Source organism: Neophocaena asiaeorientalis, unplaced genomic scaffold, assembly GCF_003031525.2.
Source record: "Neophocaena asiaeorientalis asiaeorientalis breed wild unplaced genomic scaffold, Neophocaena_asiaeorientalis_V1.1 scaffold147, whole genome shotgun sequence".
Classification (NCBI taxonomy): domain Eukaryota; kingdom Metazoa; phylum Chordata; class Mammalia; order Artiodactyla; family Phocoenidae; genus Neophocaena; species Neophocaena asiaeorientalis.
The window spans coordinates 3,435,404-3,457,970 of record NW_020173758.1 but is presented as its reverse complement, the minus strand read 5'-3'; the positions used below and the strand labels follow the sequence as shown (position 1 = coordinate 3,457,970).

At 37.2% G+C, this 22,567-nt stretch overlaps 1 protein-coding gene across 1 annotated transcript in view; it reads left to right on the top strand.

The window, feature by feature from the left end:
• Positions 1 to 22,567, top strand: part of DPYD (dihydropyrimidine dehydrogenase) — a 793,614-nt gene that overhangs the window by 494,649 nt on the left and 276,398 nt on the right. Inside the window, exon 15 of the mRNA XM_024751225.1 lies at positions 21,672 to 21,740. Coding sequence (XP_024606993.1) covers positions 21,672 to 21,740 — 69 coding nt within the window. The remainder of the gene's footprint in view (positions 1 to 21,671; positions 21,741 to 22,567) is intronic.

The following is a 22,567-nucleotide window of genomic DNA, read 5'->3' as shown; positions in this document are numbered from 1 at the left end:
AAAAGTTTCCACACACTAGGAAGCCCCTTCACTGGCGGAGACGAGGGATGGGCTGGAAGGAAGCTTCAGAGCCACAGAGGAAAGCACAGCCACAGGAGTGCAGAGGGCAAAGCTGAGAGATTCCCGCACAGAGGATCAGTGCTGACCAGCACTCACCAGCCTGAGAGGCTTTTCTGATCACCCACTGAGGTGAATGGGAGCTGGGAGATGAGGCTCAGGCTTCGGAGGTCAGATCCCAGGGAGAGGACTGGGGTCGGCTGCGTGAACACAGCCTGAAGGGGGCTAGTGCGCCACAGCTAGCCGGGAGGGAATCTGGGAAAAGGTCTGGGCCTGCCTAAGAGGCAAGAGACCATTGTTTTCAGGTGTGCGAGGAGAGGGGATTCAGAGCACCGCCTAAACAACCTCCAGAGACAGGTGGGAGCCGCGGCTACCAACCCGGACACCAGAGATGGGCATGGAACGCTAAGGCTGCTGCTGCAGCCACCAAGAAGCCTGTGTGCAAGCACAGGTCACTATCCACACCTCCTCTCCTGGGATCCTGTGCAGCCCACCACTGCCCGGGTCCAATGATCCAGGAACAACTTCCCCAGGAGAACACATGGCGCACCTCAGGCTGTTCCAACGTTACACTGGCCTCTGCCTCCACAGGCTCACCCTGCATTCCATACCCCTCCCACCCATGGCCTGAGTGAGCCAGAGCCCCCTAATCAGCTGCTCCTTTAACCCCCTCCTGTCTGGTTGAAGAACAGACGCCAGAGGGCGACCTACATGCAGAGGCAGGGCCAAAACCAAAGCTGAACCCTGGGAGCTGTGAGAACAAAGAAGAGAAAGGGGAATCTCTCCCAGCAGCCTCAGGAGCAGCAGATTAAATCTCCACAATCAACTTGATGTAGCCTGCATAAGTGGAATACCTGAATAGACAACGAATCATCCCAAAATTGAGACAGTGGACTTTGGGAGCAACTGTAGACTTCAGGCTTGCTTTCTGAATCTAATTTTTTTCTAGTTTTATGTTTATTTTAGTTTCCTATTTAGAGCTTATTATCATTGGTAGATTTGTTTATTGATTTGGTTGCTCTGTTCCTATTTATTTATATATATGTATATATTTTTTTCCTTTTTCTCTTTTTGTGAGTGTGTATGTGTATGCTTCTTTGTGTGACTTTGTCTGTATAGCTTTGCTTTTACCATTTGTCCTAGGGTTCTGTCTCTTTTTTTGTTGTTGTTTTATATTTTTAATATAGTTTTTAGTGCTTGTTATCATTGGTGGATTTGTTTTTTGATTTGGTTGCTCTTGTCTTTCTTTTTTTTATTTTTTTTTATTTTTAATAATACATATATTTTATTTTAATAACTTTATTTTATTTTATTTATTTTGTTCTTTTTTCTCCCTTTTCTTCTGAGCTGAGTAGCTGACAGGGTCTTGGTGCTCTGGCTGGGTGTCAGGCCTGAGATTCTGAGGTGGGAGAGCCAAGTTCAGGACATAGGTCCACCAGAGACCTCCTGGCCCCACATAATATCAAATGGTGAAAGCTCTCCCAGAGATCTCCATCTCAACGCTAAGGCCCAGCTCCACTCAACAAACAGCAAGCCACAGTGTTGGATGCCCTGTGCCAAACAACTAGCAAGACAGGAACACAACCCCACCCATTAGCAGAGAGGCTGCCTAAAATCATAAAAAGGCCACAGACACCCCAAAACACACCACCAGACGTGGATCTGCCCACCAGAAAGACAAGATCCACCCTCATCCACCAGACACAGGCATCAGTCCCCTTCACCAGGAAGCCTACACAACCCACTGAACCAATCTTACCCACTGGGGGCAGAAATCAAAATCAATGGGAAATACGAACCTGCAGCCTACAAAAAGGAAACCCCAAACACAATAAGTTAAGCAAATTGAGAAGACAGAGAAATACACAGCAGATGAAGGAGCAAGGTAAAAACCCACCAGACCAAACAAACGAAGAAATAGGCAGCCTACCTGATAAAGAGTTCAGACTAATGATAGTAAAGATGATCCAAAATCTTGGAAATAGAATGGAGAAAATACAGGAAACATTTAACAAGGATCTAGAAGAACTAAAGAGCAAACAAACAATGATGAACAGCACAATAAATGAAATTGAAAATTCTCTAGAAGGAATCAATGGCAGAATAACTGCGGCAGAAGAACGGATAAGTGACCTGGAAGATAAAATAGTGGAAATAACTACTGCAGAGCAGAATAAAGAAAAAAGAATGAAAAGAATTGAGGAGAGTCTCAGAGACCTCTGCGACAACATTAAATGCACCAACACTCAAATTATAGGCGTCCCAGAAGAAGAAGAGAAAAAAAAATAGGGACTGAGAAAATATTTGAAGAAATTATAGTTGAAAACTTCCCTAATATTGGAAAGGAAATAGTTAATCAAGTCCAGGAAGCACAGAGAGTCCCATACAGGATAAATCCAAAGACAAACAGGCCAAGACACATATTAATCAAACTATCAAAAATTAAATACAAAGAAAAAATATTAAAAGCAGCAAGGGAAAGGCAACAAATAACATACAAGGGCATCCCCATAAGCTAATTTTTCAGCAGAAACTCTGCAAGCCAGAAGGGAGTGGCAGGACCTATTTAAGGTGATGAAAGTACTTTTCTAAGAAGAAAACACAAGAGAAAGAAAAGACCTACAATAACAAACTGCAAACAATTGAGACAATGGTAATAGGAACATACATATCGATAACTACCATAAATGAAATGGATCAAATGCTCCAACCAAGATACATAGACTGGCTTAATGGATACAAAAACAAGACCCATATATATGCTGTCTACAAGAGACTCACTTCAGACCTAGGGACACATACAGACTGAAAGTGAGGGGATGGAAAAAGATATTCCATACAAATAGAAATCAAAAGAAAGCTGGAGTAGCAATTCTCATATCAGACAAAATAGACTTTAAAATAAAGACTACTGAAAGAGACAAGGAAGGACACTACATAATGAACAAGGGATCAATCCAAGAAGACGATATAACAATTGTAAATATTTATGCACCCAACATAGAAGCACCTCAATACATAAGGCAAATGCTAACAGCCATAAAAGGGGAAATAGACAGTAACACAGTCATAGTAGGGGACTTTAACACTCCACTTTCACCAATGGACAGGTCATCCAAAATGAAAATAAATAAGGAAACACAAGCTTTAAATGATACATTAAACAAGATGGACTTAATTAATATTTATAGGACACTCCATCCAAAAGAACAGAATACGCTTTCTTCTCAAATGCTGATGGAACATTCTCCAGGATAGATCATATCTTGGGTCACAAATCAAGCCTTGGTAAATTTAAGAAAATTGAAATCATATCAAGTATCTTTTCTGACCACAATGCTATGAGACTAGATATCAGTTACATGAAAAAATCTGTAAAAAATACAAACACATTGGATGCTAAACAATACACTACTAAAGAACCAAGAGATCACTGAAGAAATCAAAAACTACCTAGAAACAAATGACAATGAAAAAACGACAACCCAAAACCTATGGGATGTAGCAAAAGCTGTTCTAAGAGGGAAGTTTATAGCAATACAATCCTACCTCAAGAAACAAGAAACATCTCAAATAAACAACCTAAGCTTACACCTAGAGCAATTAGAGAAACAATAGCAAAAAATCACCAAAGTTAGCAGAAGGAAAGAAATCATAAAGATCAGATCAGAAATCAATTAAAAAGAAATGAAGGAAATGATAGCAGAGATCAATAAAGTTAAAAGCTGGTTCTTTGAGAATATAAACAAAATTGATAAACCATTAGCCAGACTCATCAAGAAAAAAAGGGAGAAGACTCAAATCAATAGAATTATAAATGAAAAAGGAGAAGTAGCAACTGACACTGCGGAAATACAAAGGATCATGAGAGATTACTACAAGCAACTCTATGCCAATAAAATGGAAAACCTGGAAGAAATGAACAAATTCTTTGAAAAGCACAACGTTCTGAGACTGAACCAGAAAGAAATCGAAAATATACACAGACCAATCACAAGCACTGAAATTGAAACTGTGATTTAAAATCTTCCAACAAACAAAAACCCAGGATCAGATGGCTTCACAGGCGAATTCTATCAAACCTTTAGAGAAGAGCTAACACCTATCCTTCTCAAACTCTTCCAAAATATAGCAGAGGGAGGAACACTCCCAAACTCATTCTACGAGGCCACCATCACCCTGATACCAAAACCAGACAAAGATATCACAAAGAAAGAAAACTACAGGCCAATATCACTGATGAACATAGATGCAAAAATCCTCAACAAAATACCAGGAAACAGAATCCAACAGCACATTAAAAGGATCATACACCAAGATCAAGTGGAATTTATATGAGGAATTCAAGGATTCTTCAACATATGTAAATCAATCAATGTGATACACCATATTAACAAATTGAAGGAGAAAAAACATATGATCATCTCAATAGATGCAGAAAAAGCTTTCGATAAAATTTAACACCGATATTTGATGAAATCCCTCCAGAAAGTAAGTATACAAGGAACTTACCTCGACATAATAAAGGACATATAAGACAAACCCACAGCCAGCATCATTCTCAATGGTGAAAACTGAAAACATTTCCACTAAGATCAGGAACAAGACAAGGTTGCCCACTGCAACCACTATTATTCAACATAGTGTTGAAAGTCAGCCACAGCAATCAGAGAAGAAAAAGAAATAAAAGGAATCCAAATAAGAAAAGAAGAGTAAAACTATCACTGTTTGCAGATGACATGATACTATACATAGAGAATCCTAAAGATGCTACCAGAAATCTACTAGAAATCTACATGAGCTGCTTGTATATTTTGTAGATTAATCCTTTGTCAGTTACTTCCGTTGCAAATATTGTCTCCCATTCTAAGGGTTGTCTTTTCGTCTTGCTTATGGTTTCCTTTGCTGTGCAAACGCTTTTAAGTTTCATTACGTCCCATTTTTAATTTTTGTTTTTATTTCCATTTCTCTAGGAGGTGGGTCAAAAAAGATCTTGCTGTGATTTATGTCATAGAGAGTGATGTAAGTCAGAAAGAGAAAACAAATACCGTATGCTAACACATGTATATGGAATCTAAAAAAAAAAAAAAAGTGTTCTGAAGAACCTAGGGGCAGGACAGGAATAAAGATGCAGATGTAGAGAATAGACTTGAGGACACGGGGAGGGGGAAGGGTAAGCTGGGGCAAAGTGAGAGAGTGGCATGGACATATATACACTACCAAATGTAAATTAGATAGCTAGTGGGAAGCAGCTGCATAGCATGGAGATCAGCTTGTGCTCTGTGACCACCTAGAGGGGTGGGATAGGGAGTGTGGGAGAGACACAGGAGGGAGGGGATATGGGGATATATGTATACATATAGCTGCTTCACTTTGTTATACAGCAGCAACTAACACAACAATGTACAGCAATTATACTCCAATAAAGATGTCAAAAAATATATTCATTGACAAATTTATTCAAGATGAAATGAACAGAGGAAGAAACTGACACTTTAAACCAGACCAAAGTTCAAGTCAGGCAATAAAAATGCTTCAATACTGCTTGCTGTTAGCATGCATAGTAAGATACAGGTTGTGCACTAAAATACTTTGCACCTAGAGAGACTTGAATCTTAGCAATTTTATAGCTACAGCATATTCAGTGGAGTGATAGCTCTTCTGCAGGTAAATAAGAAGACAGTAAGAAATGGAGTGGGGCAGAGTAATTCTATATGAGAAAAAAAACACCATTAAGGCATAAGTATTTTTAGAAGATGAGCATCTTGCTCTACCAGTTAAAAAGCCCAAGTTAATTTTCCGCCATGGGTCCCTTCTGATGCACATCAGTAAAATGACACCATGAAACTGACACCAGACCAGAACTATACATGTCCTTTAATACATGAAATGTAGACACTAATTTGCTTTGAGTGAATTTTTTCTGTCAGTTCTTAAGACCAAAGTATATGATAGAGATAATATCCCATATGATGAGGTTCTCAGAACCTATAGCTTATTGGTTAAGGTATTTTGATACAATGAGTCCTTTACCAGAAATTCCTTGTGCACTCAACCAAGGCTGGTAACCAGTTGATAAAAAGACTAATTGTAATAAGTCACAATTCAATAAGAAGGACTTTGCCTAGATAGGACAAAAATTTAAGGTTAAGTATTTTTCCTTTCAATTTATAGAATTTGTGTGTGTGTGTGTGTGTGTGTGTGTATGTGTGTGTGTGTGTGTGTGTGTGTGTTTGGCTGAGTAATTCAGGCTCATAGGTGGCTGGATCATTGTAGAGTTATTGGAGTGGTTGATTAAGGGGAAGTGTATGTGTATATGTATGCATATAATATATATATATATGATTTCTAAGCATACATATGTATATATTATTTACATAAATAATTTGGGGGAATATATTATACATTTAGCCAATGCAGTAAATATCTCTGGCTTGACTGATTAATATCTACTGAGAAATAATACTCCAAGTCATTAGAACATATTAAAAGAGGAAAGGGATTGCTTAGCCTGATTCAAGAGGCATACCCAAGAGTATCTTGAAGGGGGAAAGGAAAAAAAAAAACTCTTGACAGTAACTTCCTACTTACTATATTGTGAATTCTTCCTAAAGAAATAATAAAAATTCATGTTACTTAAAGTATACTGAAGGAAGCATTGAATATTATACTGTAGCAAACAGTTTTTACTAAGCAAAAGATGGATTGAGTGACACATGAGGTCTACATTTGTACCTCCTTTCCTTCCTATCTGTCTCTCATTGAACACTTTTGTCTCAAGAAAAGAACAGCATGGTGCCCAAAGAAGCTTCCACTCAGTCTTTACAATTCTGCATTCATTCCTTTATTTAGTAAAAATGTAAGAGGTTTTTGTTTTGCTTTTATGCTTTTTGTTCCATATACAAGGCCAGGAACCATTTGTTCTTTGTTCTTGGTTGTTGAAAAATGTAGCATATGGTAAACTTTTTCACTGAATAGGCATTCATGATCATGCATTTGAAAATGCATTAGAAGAATTTATGAGACATGTGGGGACATGGGCTGCATCTGAGACTAAAATCCTCATCACATGCTTTTATGGTATTCTACTGTGATGACTTGTGTGGTGGGGGAGGTAAGGACACCTCACTATTCCTTCGTTAACTGATAGAACAATTGGAGGTAGTTGTAAATAATTGAAAAGGTCTAAACAGGAATTTGGTTTTTTTTAATCAAATTATTATGGAGGCTGTTCTCTGCCATATTCTAAGTAATTAAAATAATCAGTGCTATAGTTTTTATAATGCTCTTTGAAAATATATAGTAATTATCAAAACAAAACATTCGATGACCCAAAATTTCAGTCTTATGCCTTTTTCCCAACTCTTAATTGTGTATACTTTTATACAATAATTCCTAAGACATGTGTATGCTTATAAATTTAGTTTTTAAATAAACTTTCAAATTGGCAAATCTTATATACTAGGGAATATGTATAATCTACCTTTAATATAGAGGACTACAAATTCCAACCATAAAATTACTTTATTTTGAAAGGCTACTTTTATTTGCTTGGAATGTTTCAAAGATCATGTAATTATATGTGGGATATGGGAGAGAAGAATTACAAAACAAACACTTCATTGCTGTTTCTTAAAAACAGCATTTATATCACATCTGTGCAATCGTGAGCAAGCTGGAAAGTATGAACAATGAGGAAAAAGAACATTTAAGAGAAAAACTTTTTAATTTTTAAGCTTTAAATATATTATTGTGAAAAAACATCAAATTTTAAACTCTGAAAAGGTCCTTCAGAGTTTGCTTTGGATTAGAAGTGCTAATACATTGATTATTGACAAATGTGACTTTACCTCAGCAGTTGAAATAGCTAATATTGATATTAGAAATATTTTATGAAATAACTCACTAAAGCAAAGAAATTTGGGGATTTTTTCCTGTGTGCTTAATGAGATGTATACCCTTTTCATGCATTGTAAATATTAGTGCATATGTATTATCTTAGAGGTATATTAAGTATGGCTTGAATAGCATTTCTTGATTTTAATTAGGCTACTCTGCCTCTTGGTATCTTCATTTAACAGGTAATGTGAATTTAACAGGGACTTTGTTGTACACTCTGTTTTATTTTTATAGTACGCACATAAGTTCAAAATGCCAACACATTCATTATGCTGTGTAAAGTTTATACCAGAAAGGTTCCAATCACTTTGAAAAAGATCCTGTCATTATTTCTGTTGTAAATCACCACGCCAAGCTTCTGAGAAGGAACATTATGAACTGAAATTTGAAATATAGATGAAACCCTAAGATGTTTACAAAATGTGGAAATATCTTTGGTTGATTCCCAAGTATCAACAGCACATTAAGGCAGGGAATCATTGATCAAAATTCAATGACACAATGAATGTTTTATTAGTTAAGTATCATTAATCATTATCCTGAAAAGTGCAGCGTGTTAGAGGGTTTGTTTCTACTGCAGTTTACCAAGGTGCCCATTGTTGGCAGATGCGGCTCCTCCAGATGGAGGAGGTGGAAGCACATGAGTCCCCACATGGAAATAGCTTCCTGTTCAGAAAGGTCTGATGAGGTGAGGGAAACTGTGGTGGGGATGGGATATGATGAAGAGGAGAAGGAAAGCAGGAAAAAAAAGTGAAGATGGCATTATTTGTGTGAAAAGAGAGTGCACGAGATCATTAGTTTATTCAGCCATCTAGTTTTCCCGCAGTGCTTTCTCTGTGCCTGTCTCAAGGTGGGCACTGAAGAAGGTGGTTTCATGGGGAGAAAGGTGATGAATGAATACTTACAGAAGTGCATAGGGGAAGGACAGGAGCAATGGAAATACACGTGTCTCATGCAGAGCATGGGTGAGGAGAAAAGCTTCCAGCTTTGTGGTCTAAAGTGTGTGTTCTTCAGACCTCTCAGGAAAAGGGCATGGCTGCTAACACCTCCCCTACTCTCCAGACTTTCCTCATTGCAGTACACTACTCTATCCTTAACGTGCTACTTGTTTGCAGCATTGGCCCTCTTTGGGTCTTCCAAATAGAGAATCATACATGTCTGGGGCTCAAAGGTCTTAGAATTTTTTCTGAGTGAGTAGGCAAAAAAATGTAATCTCAATTCTGATAAAACAATTTAAGCCAAGAAACATAATTTAATAAAAGGTGTCCTAGATATTAGTGAATTTCCTAATATTTCAGTGAAGTCTAAAAATAATTTTAAAATATCTATAAAATGTGAATCGATCTATAAAGTTTGATCCTGTGGGTCTGCCTCTTTTTTTTTTTTAAACTGCATTAATTTACAAATATACCCACAAAATGACACTACCAAAAGATCAAAGGAGCATATAAAGATGATGCTGTCTACCCTTTCCAATGACATATTTTTAAAAGTCTTATCAGTGGATGTTTAAAACCAAAGTGGTGCACTATTTCAAAATGTCATTGTTTGCACTCTCACTAAATTGTAGAAAATGGCAAATCTGAATATGGCATTATTCTCTTAGTCATAAAAAATCATTGAATTTCATTGAAAAGTATTTAATGTCAAATATATAAAACCATGTTATTCTCAGAATAATCCCTATGAAAAAAGTGTGGGAAGCCAAGTTATTCCCATTTTATAGATCAGGTAGCTGATGCAAAAAGACATTTAACTGACATGTTAGTATTTGATTATTAATTTCACAAGTAAGGGGCATCACTATATATGCCAGCATTGTTCTGTATCCAAAACAAAGATTCTTACTTTAGTGGAGCTTACATTTGCACTGAGGCAAGAAAGACATTAACTATATTAAATAAAATGATATAATAGAAAGTGCCATGGGAAAGAAAACAGAGCTGGGAGGGGATGGTTTTCAGTCTTAAGTAAAGTGTCACTGAGGCAATGACATTTGAGCAGAGAATGGAAGGAAGTGTGGGAGAGTGCCTGTGGATGTCTAGGGGAGAATATGTAAGTTTGAAGAAGTCCCCAGAACAGAATCAGAGTCTCCCAAGGGTGGGCAGCATGTTCCACAGTGAACTGGATTTAAGGCTTCCTATAGAATTTCTGTGAGGTAATAGCATATAGTTGGGAAAGAGTTAGTTGTTTGTTTTTAGAAGTCCCTGACTTCTTAAAAACATTGCATTTAACAAACATTTATTGCATTTCAGCTATTCTTTTATTTACTTCTACACTCAACAAATATTTTGTGAGTTCCTAATATGTGTCAGGTACATTAGTAAACAGAACAGGCAATCCCAGCCCACAAGGGACATAGGCTGAGATGGAAGACACAGCCAACGTCCTCCAGAAGCTTACCATCCAGAACTTAAGACACGATACCACTAACTTACACAACAGGATTATTTAATTGAATATGCATTAAACGTGCAATCATAGTTAATGAGAGCAAAAGAGCTACATCTCATAAAATAATTACAATAACAGTATTTACATAAAATTTTCATTTGGGATTTAAAATCTTTACAGAAAATATTTCAATAATCTTTATAACACCCATGTGTTATATGTATAGTATTGGAAGAAGCGCCCAGACTATTTAAGGTAGCGCATTATTCCATGTAATTATCTTGAGAGGTTTTTTTTTTATTAATACTTTATTTTTAACCTGTTTTTAACCTCAAATTCCTATATCACATTTTAATACTGTATTTATTAACCTTATTAATTTATGAAGGCAGTTCATTAAATGAATATTTGTTATAGCCTCTAAATTGAACAAGTTTAAAATTGGAATAGAGATACTTTATAACATATTTCAAATCAACTCCTTTATGTGCCTTTGAAAGGCTGTGTCCCTGAATGAACCACATCAATACAGGCAACATATCATGACCTTTTAAGCAGAAGAAAAATCAAATCTCATTCACAGGTTTTATGTAGGTGACACCATTTTTGTGTACAGTGAATTCAAATTTTATGACTTCAGTTGACTTACTGCAACCTCAGTGAAGGGTCAACAGTGATAGAACAACCTAAATCCAGTTAGACATCATAGATTAAAGCCAGTGCCAAAATCATGCTATGAAGACAGTAAATGACTTATAGGTATGAAAATATATGGTAGTCTTGGTAGTTTCATATATGCACTTTTTCTCCATTGTTGCAGCAAGTACTATAATCTTTATAGGGATGAACTAGAAAAGTTTTTTAAATTAATAAAAAATAACAAAAGGCCATCTTTCCTTCTACAGACAGTTGTTAAGTTCACATTAGGTGCTATTCAATGCTGAACCAAATGATAAGAAAATGAAGGTGAATAAAAATTAGCATGTTTTCCCATTGAGTGGAGTAAGGGAAGACAGTGGTATAAATAAACATGCATCTGTGATATAGTGTGATAGAAACTGAAATAGAGGTAGATGCATCAATCTCAAATACCTAGTAAAAACAGTAATTCTGTCTCTGAGATCATTGAGGGCAGTATGGTAGAAGTTAGCTCTGTGTTAGAACTTGAAGAATGAATAGGAGATATACTGTCAGAGGAGTAGTGTGGGCTATAAGAAGAAGGATCAGCACAGGGAAAAGAATGGAAGCCAAGAAAAGTCTGGTGGCCAGTATATATAGTGTATTCAGTTTGGTGTGTCAAGATAAGGGGCAGCAAGGTGATTTGGGACCAAATTATTAAGAGCCAACACTACCCTGTTTTCATTCCTTAACATGTTTAGGTGATTAGGAAACAGCGATCATCTCATTGGGTCTTTCTCCCTTGATCTTCCCTTTGACTTCATGATTTCCTAGGCAGTTCAGTCTGCCTATCGAGCTTAGATGGTACTTATGGAGTCACAGTGAAATAATACATTGAGCAAGAACACAGAAATAAGGTTAGTCTCTGAAAATAAAAGTGATAAAAATTGACACACATTGAATGAAATGCATCATGTATAAAAATAAACCCACATAGTTTTCTATAAATGTGTGTTTAAGGAGCAAAGAGAAATGAGTTAGAGAAAAAATATTATAGGTAGAGAGTTTAAGATTTGTATTTACTCTTGTTAGCTGTACAGTCCTGAGTACTTAAATAAGTTTTTTTTCTTTCCTATCTGTAAATTGGGGCTGATAATTTCCACTTTATCATGATTAGAGATAATACATGTGAAATGCTTAACATAGTGCTTGACACATGCAAGTACAGAGCAAGTGCTAGTTCTTGTTGTTCTTGTTAAACTTAATAAAAGTGGTATCAGTTAGCTTTGGCTACGTAACAAAACACCCCAAACTTAGTTGATTGAAGCAACTATGAATTTAGTTCACAATTCTGCATGCATGTTAGCGATTTGGGCTGAGCTAAGCTGTGTGGTTCTTCTGGTCTCAGCTGGTCTTACTCCGTCTATAGTCAACTTCGCAGTGGGCTATGTGCTGGCTGGTCCCAAGTGCCTCAGCTGGATGGTTCATCCCTGTTCCACGTGGTCTCTGATCCTTCAGCAGGCTGTACTAGCTTGATCACATGGCTAGGCAGGATTTCAAGAGAGTAAACAGAAGAGGATAAGACCTCTTCAAGCTATGGTTTGACACTGGCACAGCATCACTTCTGTGATATTCTATGGATTAAAACAAGTCACAAAGCCCACATTCAAAAAGCAGGTAGATAAATTCCCCACTTTATCAGAGTAGCTGCACAGTTACTTGGCAAGGGGGTATGGATACAGGGAGGGGAACACTTTCTTTCAAATAGACTACCACAAGAGGGTTGAGGACACACAATCAGCTAGAATCTCTAATGTAAACTGAAAGGATAGGAAATCAATATGGTATAGTCTTGATGTAGTCAAGAGGAACTTGGAGTCAACAGACCTGAGCTTAATCCCTGCCTCTGCTATTGATTTACTTTATGCTGGTAAAGTAAATTATCTGTGCTCATTATTCTCAATACAAGGTTTTCTAAGTTCAAAATTATTATGTGGAATAAATGAGATAACGTATGTGAAAATGTGTATTAAGTGTAAATCTATAAACAAATATAATGGATTCTTATTCATTGATATAAAGTATACTTTATAAAATGTGAGAGGTTCTTGAACTTCTTACCTTGCACCACCTACCTGTCCTTCTCATTCTTTCTGTAGAATGTAGAAATTGACTTACATTTAGATATTGTAAATGTAATGCAATACATTATTTAACTGCTTGGATTACTTGCAGTGTGTGTTACTTGCAGTTTCTTTTCTCAGCTACCTATTTCATTATTCCTTTGAGGCAAACATTTTTGAATCCTGATTAAATATAAGGTACAATACTAGATTCTAGAGATATAGAGATGAAAAACTGGGCCCTATCCCCAAAAACTTTGGTCATCTTTTGAAAGACATACAAACCACAATTTAGTACAATATAGTAAATGTTATGATAAAGACATGCAAAGGGTGCTATGGGATCTCAGAAGACACAGGAGAGGAAGGGTGAACAGGTAAGCCTTCCTGGGAAAGGTAATGGGCAAAAGAGGAGCAGGAATTTACTAGACAAAATAATCTAAAATTCAAGACCAAATGCTCAGCTGATTAGAAACCATTGTTTTAACCCCTTGCCTGAATAAATCTGGTTTCAACCTATGCATCCAGCTCCATGCCCTCAAAGTGTAGCCATTCATTTCCCCCAAAGCTAAATTGAACTGCTTGATATTCCTTAAGCAGAGCATATTCCTTAAACACAGCACCCTGTGCCTTTGTTTCTGCTGCTTACTACAACCGGAGTATTCTTGGCCTTTTCATTTCTAATCAGTTTCCAATAAATACCCATGGATGATTTCTTAGTCGATTAAGAGTTCCTTTACGCTGAGGTCTTCCCTGATTCACACAGATACAGATATTCACTCTTTCCTTTCTGCTCTCACTGTATTCTGGTTCATACACTATAATTATTTTTGTATCAATTTACATATGTCTCCTTTATTATACCACATGAGCACAGGGACCATTCCTTATTCATTCAGACAAAAGGAGTAGACATATGGTCAAGAGAATGCAGAATACATGTTACATTCAGGAAGCAAAGTAGGGCTTCCCTGGTGGCGCAGTGGTTGAGAGTCCGCCTGCCGATGCAGGGGACGCGGGTTCGTGCCCCTGTCCAAGAAGACCCCACATGCCGCGGAGTGGCTGGGCCCGTGAGCCATGGCCGCTGAGCCTGTGCGTCCGGAGCCTGTGCTCTGCAACAGGAGAGGCCACAACAGTGAGAGACCCGCGTACTGCAAAAAAAAAAAAAGGAAGCAAAGTAATTCAGTGCGGTTGGAGCAAATGTCCCATTGTGGTCTTGTATAGCATGAATTTGGATTTGAAGCAGAAGTGTGATATGATCAGGTTTGTCTCTTAGACGGATCTGGCAGATGACATAGGCTGATATCAGAGATGGGGAGGCTGATATCAGAGATAGGGAGACTAATAAAGAAGGTACTTCAGTAATCCAGGGGAGCAGTGGTGAAGGTCTTCACTAAGACAGTCATGATGAAGAGTCAGGAGCACCTAGAAGAGATATTTGATGAGTAAACTAGAGCAATACTTCTCAGACTATTCTGCATGTTAGAACTATCTGGAGATCCTGACAAAACACTGATGACTGGGCCTAACTACATACAGATCTTGGGGTTATGTTTTTTAACTCTCTAGGTGATTTCAGTGCTCAGCCAAGTCTGAGAACCAGTGGACTAGAGAGTATTTGGTAAGTAATTGGATGTAGGCAATGAGGGAGAAATGAAGAAAGAAAATCTCCTAGTTTTCTAACTTGGGACAAAAGGGTAGAGTATAAGCAAATTCAATGTGGGGAAAATGCAAATTCAGGGTGGAGAAATTTAAGTTTGATTTGGGGCAAGTTGAACATAGGTGCTCAAAGATAGTTGAATATGCTGTTCTTGAACTCAAGAGAAAGACACAGGTTGGAGGTGTTTACTTTGTGAATTTTCTGCATATAGGTATTCTCTGAATTCACTGTGAACATGATGTCTACGTTAAAAGAGGACCATGAGTAGAACCTGGGGACATCAACGTGGAAAGGTGGCTAAAGGCAGGAGAGCCTGAGAAGGAATAGCAAAAATAGGAAAAATAGGGGTAGAAGGAGGTATCTCCAAAGCTCACACAGAGGAGGGTCTCAGGAAGTGGAGGTGGTTAACCATCTCAGTGCTGGAAAGAGTTCCAGTACAGATTTGGGCTGAAAAGTATCTAATAATTTTGCCAAGGTTACTGGTGACCTAGGGTAGATCAGTTGCTAAATACAGTGGGGACGGAAACTACATAAAAACCTAGTACGAAGTGATGAAAAGGAGAGGAAAAAAGCAGTTACTGTAGTTCCTGAATAGTCTACAGTGGTTTTTTATTTCTTGTTCTAGTGGAAAACATCTCTGATTTTCTATGGACACTATGTGCATATTTTATAACTTTGAACATGACTTTTCTGTATTAGGAATAGTTGTGTAAGCAAGGTAGTTGTGGGTCCCAAAATAAGCAAAGAAAATGATAAATTTTTAAATAATATAGAAGACAGCTTTAAGAGTACTATTCTCATTTACAACCATTAAATTAGCAGTAACCAAATAAAATTTGAAGAGCTTATGAGTTTTACTTTTAATGTTCTACTCTCAATGTGTACATTTCAGGAAAATTGTACCAATCTCACTTTAGTATATTTGTACCGTGGTATAAAGAACATTCACAATTTGAATGTTGTACAATTAGTTAATACTTAGTAAACATATTTTCTTAGTTTTAAATGTCTTTTAAAATCACATGTCCCGTGCTGTTTTTCCTCCTCAATGTAATATAATCCCAGTAGTGTTAGCAATGATTTTGTTAAATTGTTTGACAAAACCTAACTTGGCCACTTGTAATTTACAATTGTTCACCTTTGTCACTTTGCAGTTTTTCTGTACTAAAAAATTTAGGTTGTCTGGAAGCTGAATTGTTGACTGAATTTCCAATATAGTTCACAGTATGATTACAGAATACCAAATCAGTGTTTCCAACCTGTGTTCTAGGCATAGACTGTAAGTATTTGGGAATTTGACAAGACGGCCTGCTTGTAACTACTTGGAAATTTTATGTTGCTCTTCACCTTAATTTCTGATGTGCAGACTTTACTGTCATTCAGATTGAAAAAATAGATACTTAATAAAATCATTTTATTTATTCCATAAGGAAATGAATTATAAAAAAAAATAATTTGACTATGAATCGTGATTCTTTAATTTAAAAGTTTGGAAGGATGACAGTTGAAGCCATTTAACACTACTTTTCCTTGTTGCAGAGTAAGTGTCCTGTCATTTTTAACCTTTGAAGTATTTTTCAGGGAGAAACAACACCCAAAATTTGATTCATAAATTATTATAGATTCATCATCACCTCTTGCCTTTTCAACAGCTTCTTCCTCTTTTCCACATCATTTCCATCGGCATAAAAACATACTCAAATATAGTCCATTTAAAAATATATATATCTCACTAGACCTCCCACAGCCCTTCATCTGCTGCCTCATTGCTCTTTGAGCTAGCCCACAAAAACTGTTACAGAGCTTTGTGTATCAATTCTCTCACTCCTTCATATTCTGTTCATTCCATCTACTCCAGTCTGACTTCTGTCTTCCCTGTTTCACCGCCACCCTTCTTGTAAAGCTTACCAGTGGCATCTGTACTGCCAAATCCTGTGAACACTTCTCTGTTTTCTTACACCAGCTGTCAGAAGCATTCATCCCCGTTGATTGCTCCTTACTTTTTGGAACACTTCCCTCTCTTAGCATTTTCATGTGGCTCTGGGTTAATCTTCATCTCTTTCATTTTCTCTATTTTATTCTTTTCTGTTTAGAAGTCACTAAGCTAGGTAGATTTAAATACCATTATATGTTGAAGTCTCTACAGTGTTCACTTTCATCCCTAACCTCTTCAGTGAATTCTAGACTCATGTGTCCAGTGGCACACTTGATGTTATCACTAATGGGATGCTTGCTAGTCATTTTATATGTAATATATTAAAAATTGAATCTCTTAACAGTCCCCCACTTGTTACTGCACTATGCTTTGTTCCATCTCGGTGAAGTGTCTGTGCTCCACTCAGTGGCTCAAGCCAATAATCTAGGGATCATCCTTAATTTTTTCTCTGCTCTCACCTCCTGAGTCTAATCATTGATCTGCTTTGTTGGTCTTAGCTCAGAGTTCCACTTCTTGGTATCTCCATGAATATTATGCAAGCCACATTATTTCAACTCAACTGGACTCTTTGCTTTTACCCTACAGCCCCTCATTCCGTTCCCTGTAAAGTAGCCAGAAGCATCTTTTGAAAATGTAAATTGGATCATTTTATCACCCTCCTTTAAACCTTTCAGTGGTCTCCCATTATACCTACAATAAATCCAAACTCCCACAGGTTTCAGCTCCCAGAGATATGGCTACTGCCTGCTTCCTTCGTCTCCTCTTACACTCTTCTTGCCCTGTCACGGAATACCATCTACAAAGGGCTTCTCTTTTTAAGTATCTCAGGCTCACTCCTACTTCAGAGTCTTTGCACATGCCGTTTCCTCTGCCTGGAATGCCACTTTTCACTCAGGTCCCAATCCATTCTTCTGTGTGAGGGGCCTTCTTATCTTTTATTTCTCAACTCAGAGAGCCCTTTACTGACCATCAACTAATGAGGTTCTGTGCACCCCTGTGATTCTCCATCTTGCTCGTCTCTATTTTTCCTTAATCTTGACCTGGAAATAGTCCTAATAATGTATTTTTTAAATGACTTTTTCCCTCCCTAAAAATGTAAGCTGCAGGAAGGTAGGGACTTTTCCTCTTTTGCTCATCACTTTTGAGTTACAGTTACTGGTGCATAGAAGGTCTCAAAAGATACTGGTTAAATGTTGATAAACAAAGACTCTGAATCAATATCTTAAACTCCTCTGCATGTCATCCAGTGCCTACCACAGCAGATGCTCAGCTTCCATATTAATTAACTGACATTGTTTGAATCTCTCACTAGACTGTGTATCAAAAAATGTAGGATATAGTTATGTATAGACACATCCAATAATGTTTTAAAATTTAGCCATGAAAAACAGAGCACTTAGAAATGGCATAAATTAAATGAAAGATAGGGAAATGTTCCTTGGTTTTAAAAATGTTTCATTGGGTATTCATTTCTAGTAACATTTCATGATGTTTCACAGTGTAAAATACACATCAATTCTTTTTTTTTTCATAGGAAAAAAGTAACCTGTCTTCCTTTGTTTGATTACAAACTAAGCACAGCAAAACACTGAAGGGCTTTCTAATCATCAAAGAAAGATTAAATTCTGTCCAGTGTTCTTTTAGTGTTAATGTCTTTTAGCCTGACTTTTCGAAAAATCCTAATATCTCTTAATAAAAACTAAAATGATTTGGAGTCAACATATTCCTCTGAAATAGAATGTTACCATATAATTTCACAAACTATCCCTTGGTTTTAGATAAAGATTTTTAGACTTCTTAGATAATTTAACATTTAAAAATAGTGTATAAAGTTATTTTTCCCTTAAATTTACTTGACAGAAAAAAAATGCTTAGGAAGTTATTTTAAAAGTGACAATTCTAGTTTTGCATGTAGTAATTGCCAAGACTGTCAGTGATAGAAAATAGAATATAACTTGGGTTTTCTTAAGCCCAAAGTGGTATTTATTGGTTCACTTGTACAGGCATATTAGTGGTACACCTGACTTAGAAATGGCAGAAACATCTCTCCATCTTGCATCTCTACCTTCCTCTGTCTCTGCTTTTTTTTACCTAGTGCAGCTAGCCTTGGGTAGGAGTGGGAGGGTTGGGTTGGTTAGGTAAGCAGTCAGTGATTATCAGCTACTCTGAACATCCTTCATTCCAGTTCAGGGACCAAAGAGGAAAAAAGCCTTTAACTCCCCAGCTCCATTGAAGGACTTTAATGAGACCAGAGTAGTTGATCACTGTGATTAACCCTGTTGGAGATATTTTCCTAGCTTTTTGGGCAAGAAGATAAAATCTGTTTTTAGATGATGAGGAAAGAACAGGGTAGTGCTCGGCTGCTCAGAGCATACAAATATAACTTGTATCTGTTCAACGTAATGTATCTCTCCCACCTGTGGTCACCCTTCCCCAATGACAGTGTGCCCCAAATCATATCTAGTCACTGCGTTCCTAGGCATTTGATGGCACCAGTGTTCTCAAAGTTCAGGAAAATTCTCTGGGTGATACTTATTTCTCTCCATCGAGCTCAAGTGTAGCTCCTGTGATTCTCAGGCCTTATAAGGCAAGTGACGATTTTAACCAATCCAGGCACAATCAATATATATTTGAAGCAAAAACAGCTTTATCAAAATAAAACTCGGCATTTAGGGCTTCTCTGGTGGTGCAGTGGTTGAGAGTCTGCCTGCTAATGCAGGGGACACGGGTCTGAGCCCTGGTCTGGGAGGATCCCACATGCCGCGGAGCAACTAGGCCCGTGAGCCATGGCCGCTGAGCCTGCGCGTCTGGAGCCTGTGCTTCGCAACAAGAGAGGCCGCGACAGTGAGAGGCCGGCGCACCGCGATGAAGAGTGGCCCCCGCTTGCCACAACTAGAGAAAGCCCTCGCACAGAAATGAAGACGCAACATAGCAAAAATAAATAAATAAACAAATAAACTCCTACCCCCAACACATTCTTAAAAACACACACACACACACACACACACACACGCAAAAACCTCGCCACTTAGTAAAGAGGAACCATCTTAGTCACTAGTTGAGAGCATCTATCATATCCAGTTGTCGGTGCTAGTAAACCTTCCTTCCCTGGAAGTGGCTTTCTTTCTTTCTTTCTTTCTTTTTTTTTGCGGTACACGGGCCTCTCACTGATGTGACCTCTCCCGTTGCGGAGCACAAGCTCCGGACGCGCAGGCTCAGCGGCCATGGCTCACGGGCCCAGCTGCTCCGCGGCATGTGGGATTCTCGCGGACTGGGGCACGAACCCGTGTCCCGTGCATCGGCAGACGGACTCTCAACCACTGCGCCACCAGGGAAGCCCCTGATTCTGCTTTCTTAATTGCTCCTTCTAGTTCACGAGTTCTATGTATTTTGACATCTGACCCTTTTTTCTATTGCCAAGACCAGCACTCGCAACGGCCCTGCTCACTCTTCACTCTGACATGTATAATAATTATTTGCCAACGGTTTTCACCAATTGTTTATTTTTTTTCCCTTCTCTAACTCATGGTGTTCATTTCTGCTTAATTTTAAAAGGATGAGCTGCAAAACAACTCTCTGTTCCTAAACCTTTAGTGCCCTTGTACATTTATTCACTCAGTTTTACTATGTGCCAAACATCATGCTGGTTATTGTAGATAAAATGATGCATGATGCAGAGCAGTCCAGGCACCCATGGAGATTACAGTCTATGAGGAGAGAAAAAATTGACCCAATCTTAAGGACAGACTTGTTCAGTATTTCGAACTCTGGTATTCAGAACTCTCTCCAACATATTTTCTGTCTTTCTCTTAATATTAAAAGCATTCATCTGACTTGTACAGCACATCTTTGTTTTGTTTTGTTTTTTAGACATACATTAAAAACCTGTATGTGGTGAGAGCCCAGTGGCTTTTAGTGGACTCTTCCACTGGACTCTGTGACTTTAGGCTTGGCACAAACTCTTTGTGTCACAATCTCATAGTCTTTAAATGGTAATAATAAAAAGAATTACTGACATATATTGAATATTTACATTAGGCCAGCAAAACCTAGTGGTTAAAAGCACAGACTGTCAGTCAGATTTCTGGGTCTGAGTCCTGGCTGTGACCTTTACATATCAGTGCCTCAGCATCTTCACCTGTAAAATGGGGAGAGTAATGTTGAGAATGATTAAGTAAGTTAATAAAGTAAAATCCATTAAAACATTACCTAGCACATCATTAGAGCCATAAAATCTTAGCAATTCAATGATCACTTTTCTAAGTAGGAAGGTACTGTTATCCATATTTAACCAGTGAGAAAACTAAATATCTTGCCCAGGGCCACACAGTTAGTGGTAGAGTCTGAGCTCTGATCTAGACATTCTGGCTTCAGAGCAGATACTAGTAAATACTACTCTATGTAGCCTCCATTAAAGGTTACTGTAAGACTATAGTTAAATAATCAACATTTAACAAACTTTAAAACTATAATTCACTCTGAATATGATATGTAAGGTGTTATTATCCGTACTATAATAAGATATGATTGAAGAACAATTTACTTCCTTTCCATACCTTGAAACCTTTTAGCTATACCAGTAATTATATTAATAAATATTTCTGTGTCATTGTATAATTTAAACAACCCTTTCACATACACAAATCCATGTAATTCCAATTATCACTCTTTGAGGTTGGCAAGGTCATTATTTTCTCCATTTTAAAAATGTGGATGCTGAGGATCAGAAAAGTAAAGTAACTTGCTCAAGTATTCAAAGAGAGTAAATGAGAAAGTCTCTAACATAAGTCTGAAGCCCCAGATCTCATCCTTTGCTTCACTATAACGCCCTGCTGTTTTTTTAATGATTTCTTTCAACAGATGGAAAACTAATTTTTATAATATAGTTTATCATTATAAACATATATATATATATATATCATATACCCTTGTGTACAAAGGCATAACTAGTTGATCTAATATTCTTTCCTTTCTCTTTTTAAAGATTGTGATTGCTAGCATTATGTGCAGTTACGACAAAAATGACTGGATGGAACTCTCCAGAAAGGCTGAGGTAATGATTTCTTTCTAGTATATTTATTTTATTTCTTCTCTTCTATTTTTATTAGTTTTAAATAAAGAGCTGTCATGAAAAATAATCCAGGAGAAGTAAAATTGAATGGAAAATAGTAACTTAAAACATTTCTGTTTTAATTTGTTTACCCTATGTTTTCATTAAAATGATGGAAATGTAAATTTAAAAGGAATCTATTCTAAAAAAGTGGTCCCTTGGATTTCACACACTGCCTAAAAATCCTTTATTCTTTGAATCCATATGCTCTTTATTTGCATATTAAGCAAACTGTATATTATGATGGATGCCATGATAAAATTTAATTCTACCTTTGAGAGTCTAACTTGATCTTACCTTGCCTTTAGGCAAACTAGTTTGACAGCGAGAAAAGAAATTTTGAATATAAAACTCTTGAATATTTAAAATATAAAAGGTTCATTTAATACTATTCTAGTTTGAATACAGACATGCATAAAATGGTAGGACAGAATGCTCCTGAGTGGAACACTAGTCAGCAGGTTTTCTATAATATAAATTGCAGCTTGCACAAATGCAAACAACTAACCATGTGCCTCAAATTTGTATTTCAAATGGAAAAATACATACCTAAAATTGTATACTTATGTCCATCGTGTTGTCATGAAAAATACTGTAGACAGCTTGAGCTGGGGTTTCTTGAAAACCTCTCAGAAATATAGAAGACTAAATCTAACAATACTTATGAACTAAGGACTCTACATTATAAAATATTATAAAAGCTTTCTATAGTGTTCAAAAATATTGATTGTATATTTTATTTGGATATCTTAAACCTGCGAGGGCAAAGA